Source organism: Thunnus thynnus, chromosome 10 (genome assembly GCF_963924715.1).
Source record: "Thunnus thynnus chromosome 10, fThuThy2.1, whole genome shotgun sequence".
Lineage (NCBI taxonomy): Eukaryota > Metazoa > Chordata > Actinopteri > Scombriformes > Scombridae > Thunnus > Thunnus thynnus.
In genome coordinates this window covers 18,385,979-18,411,981 of record NC_089526.1, presented here as the reverse complement: position 1 = coordinate 18,411,981, position 26,003 = coordinate 18,385,979, and the positions used below count along the sequence as shown (strand labels likewise).

Sequence of the window (26,003 nt, the reverse complement as noted above, 5' to 3'; positions counted from 1 at the left end):
AGCACAATATTAGTTTCAAGCTGTTGAAGTGATACTGCAGAGGGATGTTCTTTCCTATTGGAGGGTTACAGTTGCAGGGCACAGTTTCAAATTACCTGACCTGACAAAGTCATAAATCTTGTCTATTATTAGCTATAAGGTAAAAACAGAAATGATATACTATATCTGAAGCTATTTTCATCATGCTGTTGAAAGACATTTTCTCCTAAATTTTAAGCTTAAATGGCACCGGCCAACCTTATGTCATCACTTATATATACTGGTTAAGTACCGTTTCATCATCAGCAACACAATCATATTCAAATCATTGGCATCTTCTATTTTATATGATGAATTAAGTAATTTCCACTTTCTAGACTAGGAAACCTCTAGCACAGTTACTATAAATCTAATACTTAAAAAAACCTTGTTTCTAATTGCCAGAAATACAAAATTAAATTGTCCTTTGGAGTAAGTACATGAACTTTTTAATCTGATTTCTTCACCACTGTATTGTGCAATGTTATCTAAAAGGAACATTAGATTTCGTAACAAGGGATGACACCCACACTGGATAAAATAACATAATTCACCATGTACCCCAAGTGGTATCTAGCCAGGCTAATAGTTTTAGTTTATATCTCATAAACACTTTTACTTTGTTTTTGTCTCTGTGTTTTGTTGTTAGAGCCCAGGAAGAGACCTAGGGCTATTATTGTCACAACAGCTAACTGAGACAAACAACTTAACAACAGGCCAAGGTGGGTGTCTGTCTGAGCCCTTGCAACCAGAAACCAAATAACTACTTTACTAATATAGGCTGCCACATGAGTAGAAAACTTTCCATGCAGTTCTTTGGTCTTAGCATTATTTCCACTGTTGTGAAGCTCAAAAAGCTCAAGTTTAGCAACTGTTGTGCCAACTAATCTTTAGAGCCAGGACATCTGAACATTATAAATAGTAATAATGATGATAGCAAAACATGTACATGACCCAGTGTGAATATATTGAGTGACTGAGTATTTTCTCAGCCAGTAGCCATTCAGCTACAGTAAACCATTCCTATCCTGCTGTTATATGCATATTTTGCTCAGGCCTCACTCTAAGGTAATGCATTAAAAAATGATTGAAAAGGTTGAGGGTTATGATCTGGGGGCCCCATGCGTGCTTTTGCCTGGGGCCCTCAAAATCACAAATTCCACCCCTGATGGTAATGGTGATGATGGCGGTGTCGAGCTCTTACTCTCTCGGGAGCGCTCCTTGCCCCTGAGGCTCAGGCTGGAAACATGCTGCTCTCGCCGATGCCTCTCCTGCTCCTTCTCCTGCTGGTTCTGCTGCTGCTGCTGCTGCTGCTGCTCCAGACGGCGCTCCTTCTCTGCGAGTTCCTGCTGCTGTTTCATGGCCTGGAGCTCCTGCTGGAGCTGAGAAACATGCGGGCCTCAAGTCAGCATGAAGAGAACACACTGATAAATATATTTTTAAAATGACTGGTGTCTGTGTACTTCTGCAGTTTCTGTTTTGCTGTGATGGACTATTCAGTACTCATCTGTGGAAAGAAAACTCACACTGTGCTGTGATGTATTGCTCAACACCCTGTCTTGCTGAGTTGTTTCTTACTTTCTGCACTCTGCACTCTTGTTCAGAGTTATAATGTTTTCTACTGATCTGCACTATGCCATGCTGTGTTGTGCTCTGCTGTTTTGTTCACTGTGGTACTGTGCTGTGCCACTGCTGTCCTCCATACAACTGTGCGGTGCAATACTGACCTTGAGGTGCTCCTGGAGCTGAGCCTGGTGCTGACGGGTCAACTTCTCATGCTGCTTCTGGAACTCGCTGATTAGTAGCTGCTTCTGGATCTGCTGCTGCTTCTGAATGAGGAGCAGCTCCTGCTGCAGCTGCCTCTCCCACAGTCCTGGGTCCGAGCCTGGCCCCACCATCCTCAGATCTGTGCGCAGGTCCAGCGGAGATAAGGGCTCCACAGCCAATGGCACGTCTGGTTTAATGTCCACTGTGGGCCGCAGAGGAGAAGCAGAGAGAATAAAAGAGAGAAAGAGATTAGTCAAATCCAAAAAGCACCTATAATTTTATCAATTCCAATAATGCAACCACAGGTGAATGTATATAACATATTATTATCACATACTGTCAAGAGAGCAGGAGAGGAAAATTAGGCTTTTAAAAAAGGGACACGTTTTAAGAATTAGAGGGAAAGAACGAGAGGGAGGGAAGGAGAAGGGTCAGAAATGAGGAGTACAGCTTTCTCTCCAGCGATCCTCAGAAACCTACAATTATAATAGTTTCTATAAACAAACACTGGATCACATCCGTCAGCGTAGAGTCTACTGGGAGCAGCTGTATAGCAGACTCAATGGACATTTGGCACGAAATGTTGGAAGTGGTCATTTAAAGTATTTACATAAATCCTATCTTCCCACTGTTTGATAAATAAATAAAAGGAGTTCTTCTCCTTGTCGCTACCAGAACATCATGCAGATATTCCTTCTAACCATAAATGATTTAAAGCAAAGTAGTTTGCAAGCCTGGAACCAGCATGTGTTTGTGAATTCATAGTTCTGTGATATTTCCATCTTTTTATTATTATTATTTAATACAGGCAAATGATACACATAACACATGTGATGATATGATAACATGACAATATAACCTCACAAAAAAGCAATTGGAAAAAAGGAAAAAAGTAAATAAAAATAAAAGACAAAATAAAATGAATTTTAAAAGGATCCCTTAAAAATGGTGAGATTTTAAGATAAAAAAGGGGAACAATTTGATGTCAAAGAATAAGTACACAGAAGATAATCCAATATTTTGCAATATTTTTTCATATGAATTATATATTTATTGCCTTTTAATCTTGTCAGGCTTATTATTCCAAAGGAACTTAAACATTTTTTGTTCAAAACATTTAAAGAAGGATGCCTCTGAAAGTGCTATTAAGAGATAGGCCAAAATGAACTGAGGAATTACAAGAGTATTAATCAATGTGATCTTTCCTTATTAAACCAGTATTTTCCCTCTCAAAGATTGTGAAACTTTTTCAATTTTCTCAATTTTTTGTTCGTAATGTATCTTAAATAGATCTTTTGGATTATCTGGAGTATGAATTCCCAAAACATATACCGAGCCGTTACTCCACTTGATTGTAGCTGGGCACTGTAGGTCGAAATCTGTACCTCTCAATGGTCCTATTCTCATAATGGTGCATTTACCAAAGCCTGGCTTTGATCCAGATATTCCAAATGAATATCAAGTATGAGGGCATCTCATAGTGAAGATTTCTCAGGCTGCAGAAAAAAATTTGCATCATCTGCATATAATGTTTTTGTCTCTATCCCATTTGGTTTTAAACCTGTGATGCATGAATTATTTCTAATTCTAATAGCAAAAATTTCAATGCATCATAAAAACAACTACGGAGACAGCAGACACCCCTGACATACACCTCTAGACATGGTGAAACTATTAGATAAATATTATTATTTACTATTTTGCTGGTCGGTTGGTTATACCACCATTTTATGAGGGTTTCCTCAAAATTAAAAAACTGAAGAGCTTTTTGGATGAAATCCCATATTAGTTTATCAAATGCCTTTTCAAAGTCAGCAATAAATAAAAGTCCAGATTTCTGTCAATTTTCGTAATAGTCTATAGTATCAAGAAGATGCTGCATGTTATCACCAATAAAGCGCACTGAATGAAACCTGTTTGATCATATTTTATTATATCACCAATAATTCTTTTTATTCTCAATGCAATATATTTAGAGAGGATACAAGTATCACAGCAGAGCAGTGTCAGTGCTCTCCAATGTTTCATACATACAGGATCTTTGTAAGGCTCCTGTGGATCTTGCTTTAGGAGTAATGTGATGATGTCCTTTTTCTGTGTGTCTGATGATATTACCTGAGTGAGAGTAGTTAAAAATGCCATCAGAGGTTTTTTTTAATTTCTGTGAAAAAGTCTTATAAACCTCAATAAGAATGCCATCAATCCCAGGTGATTTACCAGAGAAAGAATTAATTGCATCCAGTAACTCTCTTTCCAAAATTTCACCTTCACAACTTAATTGCTGAAGTGCTGAAAGTGACTGATCATAGTTTAGCGGAAAAAATAATTCAATATCAGAGCTGGCGAGAGACTCTGGCTCCTTCTCAAAAGAAAATAAAGCTTTGAAATAATCCACCTCCTCACACAATATTTCCTGTGGAGATGTAAGTATAACACCATTTGTTGTACACAAGTTCATGTTTTGCTTGCCCAAATTGCTTCGATTTAATCTTATAAAATGAGCAGTGCACTTCTCCCCTTTTTCCATCCAAGTGGCACAAGATCTATTGATGATACCATTTATACGCCCAGAGTACAAATTCTCCAGTTCCAGTTGTTTATTTTTTCATTAAATAAGCCGTTTCTAAAGAGGGCAGTTGCATTTCATCCAGCATTTTTTTCAGTTCATTTATATCGTCCATTAAACTCCTCTCCTTTATCAATTTCTTTTTTTTTTTTTTGGTTTCCGTGATCACATCTTGATGGCATGTGCTCTAAATGCACACTTAAAGGACTCCCAGACGTTGTGTGGGTCGGATGAATTTTCATGATTTTCAAAGAATTCTTATAAATTAAAGCCTTTATTTTTTTTTTTATAAACATAGTATCATTTAAAAGTGATGGGTTGAATTTCCAGTAGCCACAGCCCCAACGATGTTCAGCTGTAATGAATTGTTACAATAGCATGATCAGATCTTAAGCAGTCACCAATAGTACATTTTGATATCTTGGGAACAAGAAGCAGACAAACATGAGTTAAAGCTAAAAATTAAGAGGAAGAAAACAAAAAATGTAACAGCCATTCAGCTCATACAAACAGCAACAAAACAGGGAGAAAATATGAAAGGTGTTTCATCCTGAGCCAATACAATTTTAATTGCAATAACATGTAAACATTTGCAAAACTGCTTTCATTCACATTCATTCTTCTCTGCCTCTTGCACCAGTTTAATAATGTTTTGACTGATCTGTTGGTCCTTGTCCACTTCCCATTGTTGTTGCTGGTTGGTGTCCCGTTCCACGATCTGTGTGTCTTGACGTGTAGCAGTCCCAGCTCCTCGAGAGCCTTTACCGCAGCTTGTGGAGTTCTATATGCCTGCGAGGTCCCATCTTCGCTGAAAACCTTCAATTTGGCCGAGGCCAAGATGTGAGATTTTATATTCTTGGCCTTGAGTTGTTCTCTCATAGGTCTGTACAAGGCTCTCTGTTGTTTCACTTTAAAGGTGAAGTCATGATCAAAGAAAATATGCATACCATTATAGGTTAATTCCTTCTTCCCCCATGCAGCATGAAGTATTTGCTTCTTTGTTTCAAAGTTCAAAAAGGCAACAATTATCAGTCTGGTATGATCTTTGCCTTCTCTGTACATGCGGTGCGCTCTGATGATGATAAAGTCTCCAGTTTTTTGAGGAAGGCTGTCATATTGTTGCCTTCACTTTTCTCTGGTATGTTGAATAAATGCAAGTTGTTTTGCCTGGACTTGTTTTCCTGGTATTCAGTGCGTACTTCCATCTCCAAAACTTTGTTCACCAGATTTTTAATCGATTTATGGTGCAGTATTTCAGTATCATGTATCTCAGTGACCCGGCGCTCAACCTGTTCCAGTCTGTCGCTCATTTTTTCTACATCAAGGTGTAATTCTGTCATCTGTTGCATAATTGTCTTAATGTCTTTTTCAGTCTTGGCTCCAAATGCTTGGAAATCCATCCTGAAATCCTGGATCTCTTTCGAGCGAGTCCTTCATTTCGACCATCAGGTGTTTTATTTCTCCCACTTAAACCATTGGGGAGATGGGTGCAACCAATTGATTGTTTGTGCACTTCTTACTTGTTAGAGTTGTCTTTTACATCATTGCACCTGAACATAAATTCATACCCCGACACAGGTTAAGACGTGAAGGCAAATGGAGATAAGTCAAAACACCATTTCTTTTTTATTATTATTATCTTGTGGGGTTGGAGAGACACACAGCTTTCACGCTGCCATCATTACCGGAAGTCCACCAGAAGTCTTTCCATCTTTGTTACTGAGTGCAGACACTGCAATATGTGCATCGGTAAGAAATGCATTTGTCTTTGACAACTAGAGTAATTGCCAGATACAAAGTGAGAGGGCATCCCTTTGGTCTCCAAGCTCTATAAATAGCCTGTTCCACAGAGAAAATCGATTGCCAGTTAAGAACATAGAAGACAGTGCTACTTCGTCTCTCTATTCCATAGAGGATGATCAGTGATTGTACAATGTTTTTCTTTATCATTTTTATCCCTGTGTTGTTTCACTCAAACTGCTGTATAAGCTAGCTACAGTAAGCAGTAATTGTAAACAGAATCACACCTTTGAACCAATTTTATATATTAAATAAAGAATGGACATTTAGGCCTATATTTGACCAGTGATTTAATAAAAATGTCCAGTTCTTAGAAAAAATTGCCTGTTAGTTATGCTGATCATGATGTGACATTCAAGGAAGGGTGCACATTGTCCAGACTGTATAATGTCTCTTCCATTTTGAGACCAGAGAAATATTCAAACCTACTTAAAATTCCAGTGGCTGGAGGGAGATTTATTGAGTGCATTCATTGCCTTAATCTTCTCAAGGGTCACATTTGAGGGAACAAATACAGGCAATGTTATTACGCCACCTGTTCAGTGGAAGCATGCGAGAAAACTGACACACTACACTTTTTACATTCACATAAATAATCTTGTGTTGCATTGTCATACATTTATCCTCATAAACTACAATAACATACCAATAAAAAAAAGAGTTTAAACCTGCCAAAAAGAAGCAGTGTCAGTCTACAGTAGCCATCAATTAAGAAGCAATGCCCTCCTGTTCACTGATGCTGTGAAGCACACTGGAGCCCATTTGTTTTGTCATGTAGCCTGTTTTTCATTGCCACCATTCCATGTGTATGCGGCGGTGATGATTATAAATAGAAACATAAAAGCAAGTGGCGCAATCCTGGTCTGTGACAACCCCCACACCCTAGTATCCACCACCCTAACTTGCCGCTGTCATGGCAACGCTGGCGACGTAATTATGTCTCCCCATCCTGCAGATATCGAGTCTCACTGCATGTCATCTCCTGCCTACAGTGGCAATGTGACATGTTGACTATTATATCAGCTTTTCAGCTCTTATATAAGAATGGAGTCCCCAGCAGAGAGAGACGGAGAGAAAGCATTACAGAACCCTCCAACACACACATACACAACACACACACAAACACTCACACACAGTCTGTAGAGATTCAGTGGCTAAGTGATAACTTGTCTTAAAACACATTCAAAGAGTGAAGACAGCTAGAGGGGACTCCTGTGCTATAATTTTTCTCTCTGTGTTCTAAAAACAGCTCCAATCAAATGACGGAGGAGGGCAAGCACAGAGAACAGGCACCTGTAGCACAGACCCTTCTCTACTGACAGGGAATATTAATCTTAGCTTGTAAGTACTTGACAAAGGACTCTTTTGTAGCAGGCACTGTTCCAGGGGCAGCCGTGAACCTGTGAACCATTGAAGGGCTCAGAGAGTCAAACAGCCTTAGTGCTACTTTTGCCTAATGGACCTAAATATAGCAACAAAAAAACACCTGCTGCCTGGGAGAATTCACCACTGTGATATCTAATTAATCTCATATTTCATTCTGTACCCTCACTCTGACTGGCATTAAGGATCTCCACTTTGATCAGCACATCAAGCTGAGCCTCAATCAAAAAAATCTCAGATAGTGGTTTAACAGGAGGTGGGGGAGGGGGGGGGGGTGTGAAAGCTTAAGCCACCTTTGATAACCGAGGCTGTATGAAATGGCCCTTGAGGAAACCACAACAGCCTCATGTGCCTGTTCTATTCTTGTCCACTCACCGTCCACTGTGTTGGCAAGACTAACGCTGGATGGAATGACAATGTTGAGGGAACATAATGAAGTCCTAAAGGTAGGTAGGCATGGTTCCAGCTCAGCAGAAGCCTCTACCTAATGTATAATTTACAACGTTCCTTCCTCATAATTAACATTAATCTCTGTGCTGATTGTAGAACAGAAAAAATGTCAAAATGTGCATCTGTTTATGTACTTTACCCAACCACAGAATACATTAGAACTATATATTCACTGCTACAATTTTACAGTTAATATATTTAAGTGAAATGCACCCTGAAACTACTCGAAGCTGAAATCTGCTGTTTCTGTAATACAAAAATACTCCTTCGGCAGAGGAGAATACGGAACCACCAGTAACTAGGGCTAAATAAAAATGCTTTTCTGAGCAGGGTCTTAATATAGACAATGTGTGAAAGACTGTCACAGTTGTGAGGCCGCCTGCTCAATTTAACACAGGCAAAAATAAAAGCGCAGTGTTGCATTTATGTAACTTTCGGGTCACTTTTGAAAATGATCACTCACATAGAAGAGCCTGCCACTTTTAGGTTCAGTGGTCCAATAGTGCCATCAGCGATCATGACCCTTGATATGAATGCTCTTTTTTCGGGTGAAAGTGAGGTGCCTCCTGATTGGTGGAAGTGCACAGAAGTGTCTCTAGGCACTGGTAAACAAGAGATTTATGAATGACAGGTCCCAAATTTGTTTTTAGCACAAGGGAGCGACAAGCACCCTGCCCCATGCCCAAATTCCTCCCTGTGGAGGGCCTGCCAAGAGGGGATAGGGTGACTTATGGCCTGTGACCACACTCCCACTGCAGCGAGCACAGCCAGTGTCCCCAAAGTGTTTATTTCTATAACCGATCTGCCTCTCATTAGCTTTGGTGGTGGTTAGAGTGACAATCACAGCCTTAATTTGAGATGTTGGATGACTGTCTTTTTTGCCACAGGCCACATTACCAGGCTTCCCACCCCGGAGAGAGACCAGACACACATCATCAGTGACGTTACTATTATATGTAAAGTCTAAAACATATAGACACATAGAGTAAAACTTTATCAACATTAGTCACTACTTAGTTACGCTAAGACTAATGTTGGACTTTACACCTTGAATTCTGAATTTACCCCTTTTTAATCATGCTAGCACTTAAACTGACAACTACCACGAGAACAGAGTTATTAATATTGTAAACATGAATATAAAGGGTGCAGCTATTCTTACACTTTAACAAATTAGCTTGCACCTACAGGTGCCCTTTGGCATCACTGAATAAGGCTAATAATATTCAGATTTAATGGGGAAAAAATTTGCTTCACAGACACATTATCACAGAGTTATATGCAAATGAATAATATTCTTTAATACACCAAACACGTTGTTTTTCGTGTTGATAGGTAAGTGCTGATGAAAAAATTTCACTTGTTATTAAAAATTATTGACATAAATATCTATCTACACATTTAAGCTCAGTAGAATTACTTTTTAAGTAATTACAATATCACATAGTGCACATGTACTATGAGAAGAAAAGTTTCTCCTGAAAAATTCTGAATTAATTCATTACAAGATGCAAATATAGTTGTTACAGCTTTGCAAGAAGTTTAAAAGCAACACTTGGATTATGAATGTTAAAAATCAAATACATTTATCTTCTCACTAATCTCAAATCTTTTGCCTCAAACAAATGTTATAATAATGTGTGTAATTACTATATAAATATGATGTTACATATGTTTACAGGTTGTTGCTTTTCACCAGTTTTCATTTATAACTTCTTTTTGGCAAATTAAGATTTGTACAACCCCAAAAACATCACCACAATTTGAAGTGTTGTGGGTGTTTAGTACTGGAGCACCCGCTGCTCCACTGGTGCTCCAGCGAATCACATTAGTGTGTATAAAAAATGTTTAGAGCATCTTAACCCAATGTGATACTGACCATAGATCATCTTTAGTGTATATTTTATTACTGAAATACCCGTTTTGGCTATATATGTAATGGCACACTTTGTGTTTACACTTTAAACATATTGTATGCTGGATGCATTTAGTAGAGATGGTTACTGATCTAAATTCCCTGTCTGAGAGTATAAATAGAACCAGAGATACAGAAGATGTTTGAGGGCAAAAATAAGCTGATGCTTGGGACTGCAATGTGGTGCTGGATCTCTCATTAAGTGCCTTGTTATTTTGAGCAGCTGGCATGTCTAAAGCAGGAAACAGGTCTTTATTTTTAAGACTCAGGCTCGTCCTTGCAGCTGAGCCAGGGCTGTGGCTTGCAGGCTATCTGCTAACAAAGAGAGCTGAGCTGAGCCACCAAGGGCCCTTTCGCTGAGGGGAGCCAGGAGTCCAGTCGTCTCCTGTCCTGCCGTCATGCCAAACCGTCTCACACAAACAGCAACACACAAAACGACATCTACTAAATCTTCATTCGAGCAAAAATAAAGCAGAAAATGCAGGATATTGTAGGTGATAATTAGCAAGTCCCTCTGTAAAGACTATCATTATCCTACTCTCTACGGACTGTAGACGCTACAGTCAATGAAATGCCTAATAAATCAATCACCAAGAGTCAATAGTCTAAATGCCTTGAGCCATAGCAACCCTTCCAGCTAGAAGAAAAGCATCCAAGATCCTGAAAAAAACAAGCTTTAAACTGTGCTTTCTATATGATGCACATTAAGACAAAGGGACAAAATATAAAAAGCAACTAAAAAATTACCATTACCAATGGTTTTAAATAATACGTTACATCATTCTTATATGAGTAATTGTTTATCATTACTGAATCAAAATTATTATTGCATGCTCTTTAGCTGTGAGCACTTCAAACATGAGACAACCTGAATAGATACAGGATACAGACAAGAGGACTTGAAAGGTGGAGCATTGTTATTGTCTGAAAGGTTCCTATTGAAGAGAGCTTGCATGATATTTTACATGATATCATGCACTCAGGGGGAACTAATTAGTTTTCCCTGGGTAGAGAGCCCATCTGAGTACTGTTTTTTATCAGAACTTTGATGTTACGGACACTAATCAAAATAAAAACAGGATTATGCCCTTTATTTTCATGAGCCACTTGAAATGTAACAGCAGAGAATATCATATAAAATGTCACAAAGTTTGTTTTAGCAACCTATTCACTAACCACTAATTCAGCTGACACAAGGATCCCTTCTCAAACAATAATCATGACAGTGTATTCATAATCCTAAAACATCCTCAAGTCTCTATTAAAGCGAACGTGTCTGCTCTACCAACAACACAAACGTGACACACAGTGAACTTGTACAAAAGCATCCCAGAGTTGCATTTTTAGACAGATAATGTTAGTCACTGTCAAGTGATTTACAATAAAGTGGAAAGAACAAATTAAACAGGCAAATGACAGAATTCTCTATAAATATCTGTTCCAAACCACTGTTATATCAGGAGCATGCCAAGATGGAATGATAACGCACAGACGCCTAATCTTAGCAGGCTAATGCCATAAGCTGAAAATAACTCACCTAAGAATAGCTGACCCACAGAATAAGCAAGGAGCCTGAATTCAGGCGCTCGGTATATCTGTTGTTTGGCTCACAGGCCTCTAAGACGGAGCTCTTGTAGCCTAATAGTCAAATAACCTGCTCTATTGACAGAGATGGAATGTGTCATCCCCCTGTCATCCTGCTGTCTTATTTTTAAATCTCCTCACGTTTAGCCCACTGCCTCTGCGTGTTTTCACTCACCAGTTTTGCTTGCCTGAAGTCAGACTTATGGCTGTGTTTTTTTGTTTTTTTTTTACTCATCTTTTACACCACAAATACTGAGTTGACTGAATGTAAAAAAAATAATCTAAATTTACATTAAACAATCAGATTCAATTAGTCGACAGCATGTTGTTGCTCCTTGCTGTTTGCTGATTCTAGATTATCTAACAACTTACAGGTCATAACACATTTCTGAGTAAACGAAGACCTCAGATGCATCAATCTGCACTTTGCCATTATACATGCTTCCAAGCAACTCACATGACAATGTTTTCACAGAACCAAGTGTTGCCCAGTACTCTTCCTTCCAACTAATTTCCTACGACAATTTTCACATTTTATCAATAGCCACATGCTAAAAAAAAAATCAAAGCAAATAAGGTGACTCATCTTGAGTCAATACAGTGAATAGACGTTACTCATACTGATGTCAGCCATGTACTCCTAAATTCAATTCACAGGTCAAAAATAGAACAGTCAATGTCTGTGGTAAATATCCTGAGAGAAACCTTTCAGTTGTCCCCTCAGTATTTCTGTCACAGTTTTTCCTGTTCCCTGAAAAGTGCACGCTGACATGGAAGCTAGCAAAACACAACATCCCTTTCATGTTCACAGTGACTCATTTCAGGCAACTAGAGCATAGTGTTAACGTTTTTCTACTGAACACTAAAATGAGGAAACGTGTTAACAGTGTTGAAAATACAGTATGTCATGATCAGCAGCACTTTTTACCCATTAGAAGCCTTTTTACTTAAACATAGATTAAGGTAACAATCCCACTGAGAAACACAAATTATAAAGCAGCATATGTCATCACAAGAGTAATTACCTTGATTCAGGAAGAAGTGCCTGATCCTACCACGTTGCTGTGCTGAGAAGCTTTGAGTTCTCTTTTCACACAGAATGAGAGACCGGGGGAGCGCAAAGAGTTGAGAGTATGTGAGAGAGGGAGAGAGTGAACGTGTGAGAGACAGGCAGAGAGGATGAGAAGAGAGTGGGAGAAATAGGAAAAGCTTCAGCGATAGAGAGAAAGACAGAGACTGGAATGCAAAAAGGGGGAAAAAAAGAAGGTTGAAAGCTGAGATTCCTCAAGAGGAGTAGAAACACCGGGCTGTGTGATCACCTGAGTTGTTCACGTTGTGCATCTTGCTCTGGTTGGGGAACTGCTGGTGTCCAACGCGCCCTTCTGTTGTGGAGAAACTTGACTCGCCCTCGTAAATCGTCTGCAGCATACTCCACTCAGCGCTCAGGTCTCATCGCAAGCCTTGCGTTTCCTGTCACCAAGAGCCACCCCTCAGCCACTCAGGGGAGAGACCACGACAACAGGCAACTCTCTCCCTTCCTCTGCCTCCTCCTCTGAGAAACCACTCTCACTGTAGAGCAATAACACAAACTGCACACTCTGTCTGCAGGGCTGCCACACTCTCCCGGTGCCCTGCTTCAGTCTAGTCCAAACACTAACACAGTGTTAGGAGAAGATGGCAAACCTAGCTTCTTTTTTTTTTTTTTCTTATCTGCCTCTCTCCCTATTTCTCTCCAGTCTGTAGCTTTTTCTCTTCTCGGAAAAGCGTCTGAGCAGAGAAAAATGTAAGCTGAGTTGCTAGGAAAGCCGTGCACTGTGTACTGAGCACCTCGCTGAGGCAGTAATGCCAGCCAGGGAGGGAGCAAGCTTCATTTGCATGTGAATCAACAACTGCGTGGCCCACAGGTGACAGAAATAGAACAATGGCCAGCCCTGGCTAAAAATAGGTCAGGCGAGGCGCGGGGATTGGAGCAGCATTGATGCGTTTAAAAATACCACACCAAACACAGCTGTCTTCTTCAGCTCCTGCCAGAAGGCATGTCTCCTGACTCCCTCTCTGCAGATGGAGGCTTGATTCCTCTCTCTCTCTCTCTCTTTTCTGATTTGTTGAACCAGTCTCTCTCAGTCTCTCTATTTATGTCTTCATTTTGTTCTCTCAGGTACACGAGCAGAAAGATCCATTTTTACCTTGATGTATCTAAAAGAGGTACATGTAAACCTCCCCTCTGTGCAGTCTTTGTTAAAGGTTTTGTAAAACCGCGACTTGTCTTTCATGTGATTCACAACACATAAAAATATATGTATTTGGGGAAACTGTGCACAACCAAACACAAATGCAATAGCATTTGGTTCAAATCTGTATGTGCGACAAATACCCAACAAGATGTGTTAGGTCAAGCGGGACGCCAAATGAACACTGTGTTCATTTAAGACTCCGAGTGTAACCTCACAGCATTAGCTCAGTGTATGTGTGGGGTTCAGTGTGTATCCAGGGCAGTGCTGCTACTCAGGAAGCATGCTTTCAGCAAGCCAAGGAAGCCAACTGTAAGATGCCGTAACAGTATGATCACAATTACATAAACCTCCCAAACTGTGTCAAGAACACCAGACCGGACAAGAAGAGGATTACACACCTCACTTCATTGAAATAGACTTGCTACTGTATGATGGGGGATATGAGAAAAATACAAACAAAACACTGCAGTACGCATCTATGTCTTAAAAACATGAATACATGAGTTTAAAAAAAAAATGACAGAATTTTGAGCATCAAGTAGCTATACAGTAGGATTTTTTCAATTAATATTACATCCCAAACCAGTCAAGATCCGTAGTTAATATAATCTGACTCCATCCCATAAAAGTCAAGTCAAATGTTCTATCTGACCACTGATGCAGGGCTGGGTTTGTGGCCAAGCAGCCTGTGCCTTTAAATTTTTCATCTTCCTTCATAATTTGACCTGTCCCCCAGCCAGGGGCGTGGAGCCAGCGCAGCTATTTTTAGGTCCTGAGCTCTGACGACTCGGCTACAGAGACACAGAGAAGGAGTTTTACTGTGTTGTTTCAGCTGGACAAACATTTAACCCCTCAATCCTTTTATCACAGCACAGCGAAGAAGCCAAGAAGGAAATGCACAGCTTGCAGGCTCGCCCCAGACATAAAACAACTCTCAGGCTAATGCATGATATATGTTGAGTAGCTTGATTATTTAGAAAAGGAGGCAACTAGGGGATTATGCGTATATTTATTTTTAATTCCTTCCCACTTCTTGGTTATCTCAAAACTCAAATTAAACATCTTAATCTTTTTTGTCATCTTTGTTTACTTTATAAAATAGTCATAGAACATCGTGGAAAATCTATTTTAAAAGTGGTTACTCGAATCTCCCTTTGGTGACACATTTTAGTGTTAAGAGATTTAGCAAACTCCTGGTTTTCGTGAGGTAGTTTGGCATTCAAGCTGGATAAGGATGGTGTGAGAGATAACAAGCCTTCAAGTCCAACGTAAAAACCTAGAACTCCATCTGTCACAGTATCTGTCAGACCAGGAAAGCTCTGACCCTGTAGGCTGACCTCAACATAGGCCGAAGCATAATTGATCAAAAGGGGAAGTAAGGCTGTCACATGAATGACAATTATCGTGACAAAGGAATCCCTATTTATATGTCATCATGCCGTGAAATCCTTGAATGAGTAGGTCAAAACACATTTTGCAATGTTCCTGTTACTGTGATTTTCCACTATTGCCCAATAAAATGCTGCAAACATAGGGACTATTTTTGCCATTCAGTTCTGATCATTCATATCAGTTATTATTATATTAATTATATTATTATAATAGAGTTATTTATTGGGGTTTTTTTTCACTTGTTCACTTGACTGTTTAGAGAATGTTCTGCACTGTATACATTGATTTTTTGGTTAAATGTGGGTAACGTAAGGACAAGGAATGACACTAATTTCTTTGCGCCTTTACAAGGAATAGAGGTGAATAATCAGTTCTCAGTATCATGTTGGAAAACATCGGTCAACCTGCCCTACTGCTCCTAAAAATAAAGACATTTCAGTGGGACATGTTAGCAGCGATTAACCTACACTTTTTATTTATAACTAGCTTCCTGAGGCTGATGAGGGATTGTGGGATTGGAAATAGCTCTGTCCAATAGGCAGGGTCCAGTAAACCTGCAATGTGGCAAGCCCATTATAGCTCCTACTGCGTCACTGGCGGCCTTTGTCTACTTTAGTCCTATTAAAGCATTTAAGTGTGAACGTCAGCGTCCCTGCTGGAGAGCCGCTCTGCTCTGCTCTCCGGGGCCGAGGCTTGACTGTCTGTCACCTCCCTCATTATCAAACACAAACTTCATGTGTGCGTGTGTCATTTTGTGTGTGTGTGTGTGTGTGTGTGTTTTGACATTAGAGCACCGACATGGAGTGGGGGAATATTAGAGATGAGGGAACAAGTGGGTCAAACCAGTGAAGTGCCCCCAGCACTTTCCAAATTTAAATGAAAGGCCATTATAGCCTGTTTCAAAGAGCAAGGGATGTCAATATACATACACACATACACACGCATCCATACACACGTCAACATTATGTTGTTTTCTCCAACTAAGTCCATTTAAATTACCTATTGGTACCAGAAATAAAAACAAAGAGCTACTTCCCGCTACGATACCTCAGTCTTTCTGTTCTATTTAGAGAACCTGGTCATAACCTGGGGACTTGTATTTTTCAACCAAATAAGCCTACTCACATTACCACAATTACTGTACCAGTTCCAAATCAACTCCCAAGTTCTGTGGCTTAATCACCATAGCGCTGCTGCCTTGTGACACAGTGTGCATGATGAAACCCAGCAGGGAAGCAGACTGGAGAAGGAAGGGAGCTGAACTTAAGTGTTGCAACAGATATAATGGGTGGACAAACACTGCTCCTTATAACTAATTTGATCCGGTTAGAAAACGTTTGTTCCCCTTAATAGCGGATGATCCCCGTGTGGGAGGGAATGAGTCAACCATGTTTTGTTGTTCCGTGTTCTCTGAACTTCAAAGCCCCCGTGTATCCCAGGGGGGAGTTGTCTATTGTAAAATAAATGGATCACAGAGTGAATCTTGTATTACCGTAATCAATACGTTTAGTAGAATCTGTTTTGATTTAAAAAATAATAATTTCTCTGACTTCCTGCTTATTGCTCGTCTTCCTGCCTACCTGTGTGGATGCAGAGTTTCATCATGCCACCTTGGGAGGACTGCAGCGGATGTAATCATTGTCAGGTGCTGATTTCTCCCGTCAGAGGGGATGTCCCTCCCAAGAGAGGGTCTGTATACTAACAGCAACTTCTGACGTAACCATGCCGCCCCCCTCCTCCATCCCCTGAGCTTCTTCTCTCTAGTGGACACCCCACAGCTCTGAGGGCAGCCCTGACACAGGAGGGAAATTAACTCTCCACACCAATTACCTCAATGCCCGCCATCTTACTTACATCAGCCCTTCATGAGTCACCATTGCTAAGTGTGGAAGAGTTCCTAGACCATTTTGGATGAGTGAAGCCATGGCTCTCTCTGCCCTAGTCACAGCATGCTCCGTTAGCTACCAAGCTCAGCAATCCTACCTGCTAAAAGCCATGGGTAAAGTTTTGTCACTTCAAACAGCCCATTTTCCCTTTACCTTGCGGTCAGTCTCATAAAAGCACAAAGGCACTACAACTGTTGATTTGATGGTAAAATCCAATTAGCCTGTACATCTGGATGTGTTATGTGAGCGTGTTTCCCCACTAATGATTTGGGCGCTCTTGCTTTTATTGGGTTACTCTGTCTGGCGTCCTGTGGTATTTCCTGTGGTACTTTCAGGGTGATATAGAATGCACTTAACAGGTTGGATCAAATAACATGAAAAAGCATTTAAAGGCAGTCATGTTTGGTGCTTAATCTTGAAACATTGCCAGCAAAGTTTGGCAATGCCGCTAAGAATAACACAGTTAAATGGAGCCCAGCCCAGTTCCTCATTTTTGAGAGACATCAAACATAAAAAACACAGAGATGGTACTATTCAAAGAGAGAGATGAATCAATGTATATTCTCAAAAGCAAAAAGGCTTTCAGGAAAAATCTTCATTCATCTGCTGTGAAATCTCCATCTTGCGATGTGAAAGACTGACTGAACCATAACACAATCCCAACAAGAGAAAAACTCTATTTCGAAGCAATTTCAAAGCATCCACTTATTGTGTACTGACCTTGAGGTCAGTTTACTTTCTAACTTTGAATAGGTCCCTGATGCCGTGCCTTCATCTGCTGCCATAGGCTCTCTAAAAATAGATGTGGAGCACAAAGGCACACTGGAAACATAGGGCAGCGCTCCGTAATTTTACTGATCAATGTGCTCATCACTGCTGGAAACCATTGATCCACTGTTTGTATCAAATTGACCATGTTGTTGTTGTACAACTTCCACCCTACATTCAATCATGACAAGCCCACTTTATGTTCCACTTTGTCTCCTTGCCCAGCACCTTCTTAAAAACAGCACAAACTATTGATTCTCTAATGATATTCTAACGCTGAACGGCTTAGTATCGATTAGAGCCTTCGAAAGATCATTCTTAATGTCAGCTGTCATTTTAGCAAGCGATTAGCCAGGGAGCAAGATTTTGGAGAAAAGTTTGCTGCCTGAAGCCACAGCATGCAGAATCATTGCATCACTGAAATGCCTGCAGACGTCAAACGACTCATCTGTATCATACAAACACACAGGCCCAAACAGACACATGTGACTCTGATGGAATCCAGCCAAGCTTAGCTGACCTTAAAAATTCCCTGAGGGATTAATAAAAACAAAGGTTCCCTGTTCAGAAGCATTCTTCCAATCCACATCCTGCTAGTCTAGCCCGTTTATGAGGGGATTATCATAGCATCATCCCTCCCAAGTGCCTTGGAGCTATTATCTTAATATGATAACAAAATATATATTTTTGTTATCACCACAGCCTTTGAGAAAACACATTTTATCAGTCTTGTTTGTCTTTTGGCAAAATACCAGCTTTGTTATTTCAGTCACTGAAAAAGTACAGGAAGTTTTCACCCAGGTTCCAGATTTCCTTTTAAGAGAATGAATCTCACTTCAGTGACCTATATTTGTTAAGCACACTTATCAAGGAAAAAACCCAAAAACATAAAAATATGAATGCGACAGTTTTTAAATAATTGGCTACGCTTACCACTTGACTGCTATTCTGGATTTGTCAATGACCTTTAAAGAGACAAACAAAACTCCATTCATAGATTTTAAAGGTCTGTCTTAAAAAAAAAAATACAGCAGGAAATCAAGTTTACTATGGGAAGGGTGGGCTGACGCTTATTGTCCAAGCCACTTCCACCTACGCCACCACTTCTCTGCTTGACCACTGTACAGTCACAATTCTCTCCTCCTGCAGCGTCTCAAAGGTCTTGGATGCAACAATACCTCAGAAAAATAGCTCTTCCTCTGATTATTAAGGTAGCACTATACATACCGGGAAATGTCCCACTAGTGCACCCGCCATCTCTGTTACAATGTTAATGTCTGTGCTCTATATGCATAAACCTGGAGGGGTTCCAGAGGTATTTTTAAACGCTTTAGGTGACCTTGAGATTCTGTATCTTATTACAGAATCATATTCATATACATTTTTCCACCATAGTTAAAAATTCTCCCTAATGGGTTTTTTGGGTTTGGGGTTTTTTTTGCAGTGGAAGTTACTTGCTTAGGTTACACAAACTCCCAAGTAAATTGTAAAGACAATGTTCTACTTTTGCAATTCCTATGAGAGTGACTAAACATGTTGAACAGCTCCTCTCTCCCTTGAGAGGCAAAGGCATGGTTCAGGGGGTCGCCTCACTTGTTTGGTGGGAAAACAATAGTAGTGCTACAGTTGCTTCCACCACTGATGAAAGTCTGTTTTTCCGATAAATCTTTGTGTCTCTTTCTGTCTGTCTTTTAGATTTGTCAAATCACTTTTATTGTCACTTTTGTATCACACTTATATATGTTGTGGTGTGGTTTGTGTCATTGCATGGGTTGTAATAACAAAGATATTACAAATTTCCCTTACTGTCTATTTGTCTGACAGTTTATTCTGTTATTTGTGAATTTCATCAGCTTGATTGAGACTGGAAAGAGTAGATGTAATTAGTTACAGGACTTGTAATTGTGGGACACTGTCCAAGCGGGGTAAAACCCCTGGTGGATCCTTCTGCAACAGTGCACCCTGCAGGTTGATTAAGAACAGGAACAAAAATGTAGTGCACTAAACTGCCAAGGACCAGGAAGACAAATACTCTGATGCACAACAAACACTGTGCCAGCGTACTGGACAAATAGGAGGAAAGGCTGCACGTACACTGACAGCAAAGAGGTTGACTAAGAGCGTAGATACTGTAGGAATACAAATAAAAACATAAAAATCTGCAAACAAATATACACGCACAGATAAACACACACACCCATGCATAGATATGCACACACATATTCACATAGCAATGCCACCATGCTGTGTTTGGGAGTGGCAGCAGCGTTCCTGACCTCTTCCTTTCATCTCAGATCCAGTAACCAAACTGACTTTTCGACCCAGTCCCTTCAATAACAAAGGGTCTAACAAGCTTTGGCTGTCTCTTTTATAAAACATGTAGAAATTAGCAGAACAAAAATTCATTATTTTTCACTCATTATCATTTTTGTCTATAAAATGTCAGAAAAAAGTGAAAAATGTCTGTTATAATTTCCCACAGCCCAAAGAGATGCATTTTAAGTTCTTGTTGTATTTGACCAACAATCCAAAACTATAATAAATGACAAAGACAAGCATCAAATCTTCACATTTGAAAAGCTGGAACTATCAAAAGTTATATAAAGCATATTTGATTGAAAAATGAATGATTAATCAATTATCAAAATAGATGCAGATGAACTGCCTGCCAATCAACCTATCAATTAGATGACTCATCGTTGCAGCTGCAGTTATCACAAAATATCAAAAGATGTCATGAAGTTGAGAACTTGAATGGTTACTACAAAGGATGGAGATTCCTACCTTTAAAATCACAAAATAGAGCTAATAAGCCAGAGGGAAAAAAAGCCTTCAAATATCCACATCGTCATTCTTTTTTTGGTCTGCTCGTTGATAAAAGATGTCATTTAGTGATGTTATTACAGTATGCGCTCTCAAAAACAACTGAAGGCCATGACTAAAACTCCCTTTTCCAGATGACTGTCATTTTTCTGTTTTAAAGAGAACATGATGTGGCTTTCCCTTTCATGCCTCCATTTGTCAGCAGCTTTACTGAGATAATGCTACTCAAAGCTAAAAGGGAGAATTTAGAGAATGCTCTAAGGTTCTCACCTCAAAGGGGCCAAAATTTTCTGTTTTGGTAACAGATGGGCTGGTAACCCTTTCACACCTATCTGGCCACAGAGACCTTTATGAGGACTCTGCTCTTAGATACCCAGCCAGTGTGTCCAATCTCTGTGTAATTCCTGGATCAGTTTGTTCTGCACATTTCACGCCAAGTGGGGAGGGGTTGCGGCCATGACCTCCTGCAGTCCCATAACTCACAGGATGGGCTGGGAGAGGTGGCAGGTACCCACAGATGAAAGGTAACAACAAAGAGATGTTTAGCATGACGCATGGTAGTGCAGTCCGGTCCATCCCCCAGAGGATGATGGGATGGCACGGAGTGACAACTAATGGGCCTGTGAAGTCTGAGGTTTGTCTGTTTCTGCCATCAAGGAAAACGGCCCCACCCTGTGACAGTTTAGTGACAATCTGGCCGTCATGTTGGGCATACCAAGAACTCCAAAGCACAGCTCATTTATCACCTTCACTGATTTCACCATGCAGGTTTGACAGACCAGGATCAAGTTAGGGCGGCGGCGCTCACCGCGGCGCCTGTCAATCGGCGCACTGACAGACAGTTAAGCAGATAAGTATAAGTAGATAGGCAAGATAAAAAAAACATAAATTGTGAAAAAGAGCAAGCCTTAAAAAATCTCAGTGTTCACTTAAACTAAAGAAGAAAAAAAGAAGAAATAAACAAAGCATATGCATTATAGAAAAAAAACAGTACACTGACAAAAAGCAGCGCATATTAATCTTAAACACTTGAGGCAGGAGCCTTAAATCTGCCCATTATTCATCCACACAAAAGGCCTCTCAAAGACATGAATGATTCATCTCTCCAACTCCATTTGGACAGGAAGTAAAAACAAATGGAAGTACATCCCCCCAGAGAGCCCAGGGGTCTACAGTGGGGCCAGATGAACAACACTGAGAACACCAGACTAAACCCACCAACTCTGCAACAGGAGCCAGATTCCTCCTCTGGGCCACGGCTCTCCTCTGACTGCTATCTATATAGAGATAAAAATATTCCTCACACATTCACCACAACCTACTATTTTATGCACCAACAGCCTCAGCCACAACTCTACACTGTGGGAACCCCTCTGACTTTTTCACCCTGCGGGAGAGCTGAATGTTTTGTAGAGAGATGACATTGAAAAAGAAGTCGAATTGTATTTGTCAGATACATCGTGCTGGTTTGAGGACTGGTTAAAATGTTTTCTGTGTATGCAACTGCATTTAATAAAGTTGCTGTTGTAACTCTAAAATAAAACAACAGTGTGAATGAGGAAAAACTGATTTAAGTCAGAATAGTTCTGTGGCACCTGGATTACATTCAGATTATATTCAGATTGTCTGCACAATGTCTGCTATACAAGTCACTCTCTTACTTCCACTGCGGCAGCAGCCAAAAACAGCAAAACAAATAAAGCTGTGAACATGGCTCTCCATTTCTTTTTTATGACAACATGCTGAGATAAAACCCAGAACTTCAATCCACATGCTTCTGCTTAACCTCAGCACACACAGAAGAGACTAATCAAACAGAACTTTGGGACAACCTAAAGTAAAAAGTTGTATTGACTCCTAGACAGATTAATTGATCTTAGCTGAGCTGTTAACGGATTTCTAACAGTCACATGAATATGTTGTGTCATTGCCAAATCAGCAAACCTCTCCTTTCATAGACTGACAGTGTGCTGCTGCTGCACCTTCCTGTCATGTCGTAATTTGTCATAATCATTTACCTCTAACATGTTACCTACTCAGTAACTAAGAATAACAGCCTTATTTTAAGTTATTGACTATAATATACTTTGCTTTTTGAATTGCTAGTTTTACAGGGGTTATATGAGCCTAAGAAGGTAGAGAATTTTCTCAAAGCTGAGAAAATGTACGGACCTAAAAATCACCAAACTTAGAGGGATGTGCACAAAGTTTTTACCTGATGATGACAAGCTGTACTGTTCGTATGGGTATCTTGTGAATATTACAGCAATGATGCCCATTGTTATAAAGACCACGTTGTATCTCAACACATATAATTGCTAGTTTCATCTTGTCATTTAAGCTTCCTGTACTGTACAGATGAAGAGAACATAACAATGAGCCACTGCAGAACAGAGACCAGCACCGTCCTCTGGGCATCAACAACACCCCTCCTCCCTCAAAAACTCACTGACCCAAACCCATTTTTTCCAGTCTAAGGGAAATGTCAAGTCCAGACCTAGAACTCGTCTCTTTGAAGGGAACATAGCAGCCAAATATAGTCTGCTAGCCTCTACGCCTCCTGACATACATCAGGCTCTGCAGGCTCTGTTAACAGTGGTTAATTTTGGCCGACTGCCATGTAGTCACTTACAATTAAACTTCATAACTATACAAAGAAAATTATAATCAAGCAGTGCAGTGTACACTGTTGCCTGGTAACCTAATGCCACTTTGGGGATTCATCTTGTTATGGAACAGAAAACACTTACAGCAAGAGCCAATAATAGACCCTGGACCACACAAAAAATAGTTTAAGGATATCAACGAGCATGGCTAACATAAAGCTGAGAGATGAATGTTTAAGACTAAGATCTTGGTGTTTCTGTAACAGAAACCACTGGTGGAATTATATAATGATTATTCATCTGTCATTTTACAAGCCAGATGATGGATAGAATGAGAGCTTATTTCCAAGTGTGAAATCCAGCTAAAGAACACATTATGCTGACTGGCACTGGGTCCTTGGTACTAATTACCAAAGCTGTTTTTTAAAGTCTTTTGGATCATAAAGGATAACACAAATTCCCCCCTTCCCAAAAATATGTGGATCATGACAGAAACACAAAAGCAAACAGATTTTTACCTATCATGGAAACGCACTGACCTACAACTTCAATCTAAGTACCTCCCAGTGCTCCATGTTCATTGCTGGTTTTACTGTAATAAGAGTTTCATGCAAGCAACATGAAAACATTGCAATTAGACGTTAGATGGACATCCTAAATGTTTCAAAAAATGTCATAATAGGCTATAATCCATAATGACTTTGGCTTTATGAGTCTTTTGAGCATGATGACTTACTTGTAATTGCTCTGTTTGTACACTGTATGTCATCACATGTAGCCTATTATGAGCTTTTGGACTCTTATTAATGTCCCATATTGTCTCTCAGTGTAACCTTTAAGAGTTCTATAAGCTCAAGGAAATTATAAAGCCACATCAGATGATGTGTTATATAAAATATAAATGTCAAGAGTCATAACATGTTTTTAGTGTGAGCTGTAAAGGACTGGTGTGTTCAACAAATGCAAACTCTTCATAAAATAATTGCCTTGTTGAGTTATGACATATTTTGAGGCCAGTACATTCTATCTCTGCCGTGCTGTTAAGCACTTTTCATGCGCTATAAAGAAATGAATAAGTGAGAGAACCTTGAGGCTGTAGCTTTACACTAGAAAGGAAATCATGTCTACACATCTAAAAAGAAAGGAGAATCTAGTATGAACTAATATCCTAAAACAACTATGTACTGATAATATTATTATTTAGATATAGCGTATCTCTCACAAAGTAATTATCCTTTCTCTATACTACAGACTGACATCTACCTATGTTTTAACATATTGTAACACTGGCACACCTGTACAAACACCCATACACTCTCACACAAATATACACACAAGTTTACAATTGTGAATTCCCTGCAATTCCAGTTTTTTCTTTTAGCCCACTTGAGGCAGAAGATTGGCTCAATCATCGTTTCATGTCATAGTTTCTGTCACCCGGCACAAAACATCACAGCATTCTTTGTCTCTATTGGAACTTCAATTCCTGCTGCGTGACATAAAGACTGCCTTCACACAGTCACAGTCAGTCAAGGATGGCTCACAAACACAGGAAATAAATCCACAATGACAAAGCGTAATTCATCGCTTTCATCACTTTAGTTGCGAAAAAAAAAAAGAAAAGGGCATTGTATTCTCTCCACTTTGATAAACAAGCTCAGTCTCACTTCTTATGTCATCTCTGCTAGTAGCTAAATGATTATTCTGCAGTGTTTATAGAATATTTTTTACTAATAGTATCTGCCAGATGCCAAGTTTAAGACCATGGAAGTCACTATAGTTAACATGCAGTACCCAGCAGGGATGTCATGCAACATGCTGCTTATGTGAATTCTGCTTGGCAATTGTATAGCTGAACATGCTAACTTACAGTATCAGGTCCAGTGAATAATTCACAGATGCCTGCCAAGATTTGTTCTATCAAAAACATTTTGTCTCATTAACACATTCATTGGTACTATCAAATTATGTGTTAGGCTAAGTGTAAGGTGCTGTTAAAATGACTCTCTCCCTGACACAGCTCAGATGGTACCTGCCCCCTCAAGCCATCTGAGCAGTGCAGACATCTGTGAGCATTAACCTGCCAAGAACAAGTCTAATGTAAAAATATCATAAATATTCTGAAATGGAAAGATGACTGAAGGGTCATTTGGAGTGGCTGTGGAAGGCTTTTATGTCAAGTATGAGTTGTGTTTTTCTTGTGTCACTGTCTAAGTGAAAATGTCATGTGTACACTGGAGGGTCTGTGGTTCTTGTGTTTTCCTATTACCTTGCTCGAAGAAGATTGAAATGCTGTCACAATACGACACCTGTGGAAAGAGCACCAGTCACGAAAGCCATCAAACATGAGCCATTTCAAATGCAACACATCTGTAAAAAGTTTTTGTTGGAGTGACAGAGTGTCCAGCAAAACAACCGAGAACCAAACTAACATAAAAAATAACCCTCATTGCAACAGCTGCACTGTCAATTAACTTTAATTTACTGGCATCTAAAAAGGACAAACAAGCAACTTACTTCTGACTCAGCTCTACTCCAGCATGTTCATGTTTTGCTCTGTTTGTGTTTGCAATTTTGATTCTTCAGTATTTGTAAAAAAAAAAAAAAAAAAGAAAAAAAAAAAGAAAAACAGGAGTAGAAACGGAAAGTAAAAAGTATGTGCAGTGCAGTAAGTAGTAGAATGTAAGTACTAATTAATAATGAATATGGTACATAGGATATGAAATAGTGCAGAACAAATATGGTGTGGACAAAATAAAGTTTAAGATGTTATCCGTGGTGGAAAATAACTGAGTACATTTACTTAAGTGC

The 26,003-nt window shown here is 39.7% G+C and overlaps 1 protein-coding gene across 6 annotated transcripts in view; it reads right to left on the bottom strand.

Annotated features, from left to right (window-relative positions):
• hdac9b (histone deacetylase 9b) overlaps positions 1 to 25,794 on the bottom strand; it is a 39,184-nt gene extending 13,390 nt beyond the window's left edge. The window contains exons 1-5 of one of the 6 annotated variants that reach the window (XM_067601760.1): positions 25,710 to 25,794; positions 25,462 to 25,501; positions 12,803 to 13,052; positions 1,746 to 1,987; positions 1,223 to 1,400 (exon numbers count right to left, since the gene is read on the bottom strand). In XM_067601760.1, coding sequence (XP_067457861.1) covers positions 1,223 to 1,400; positions 1,746 to 1,987; positions 12,803 to 12,911 — 529 coding nt within the window. In that variant the 5' untranslated portion in view covers positions 12,912 to 13,052; positions 25,462 to 25,501; positions 25,710 to 25,794. Of the gene's footprint in view, positions 1 to 1,222; positions 1,401 to 1,745; positions 1,988 to 11,436; positions 11,833 to 12,508; positions 13,463 to 25,461; positions 25,502 to 25,709 lie in introns of those variants that run through there. The other 5 variants (XM_067601763.1, XM_067601762.1, XM_067601759.1 and 2 more) reach the window with 5 other exon arrangements.
• Between the last annotated feature and the right edge of the window lie 209 nt (positions 25,795 to 26,003).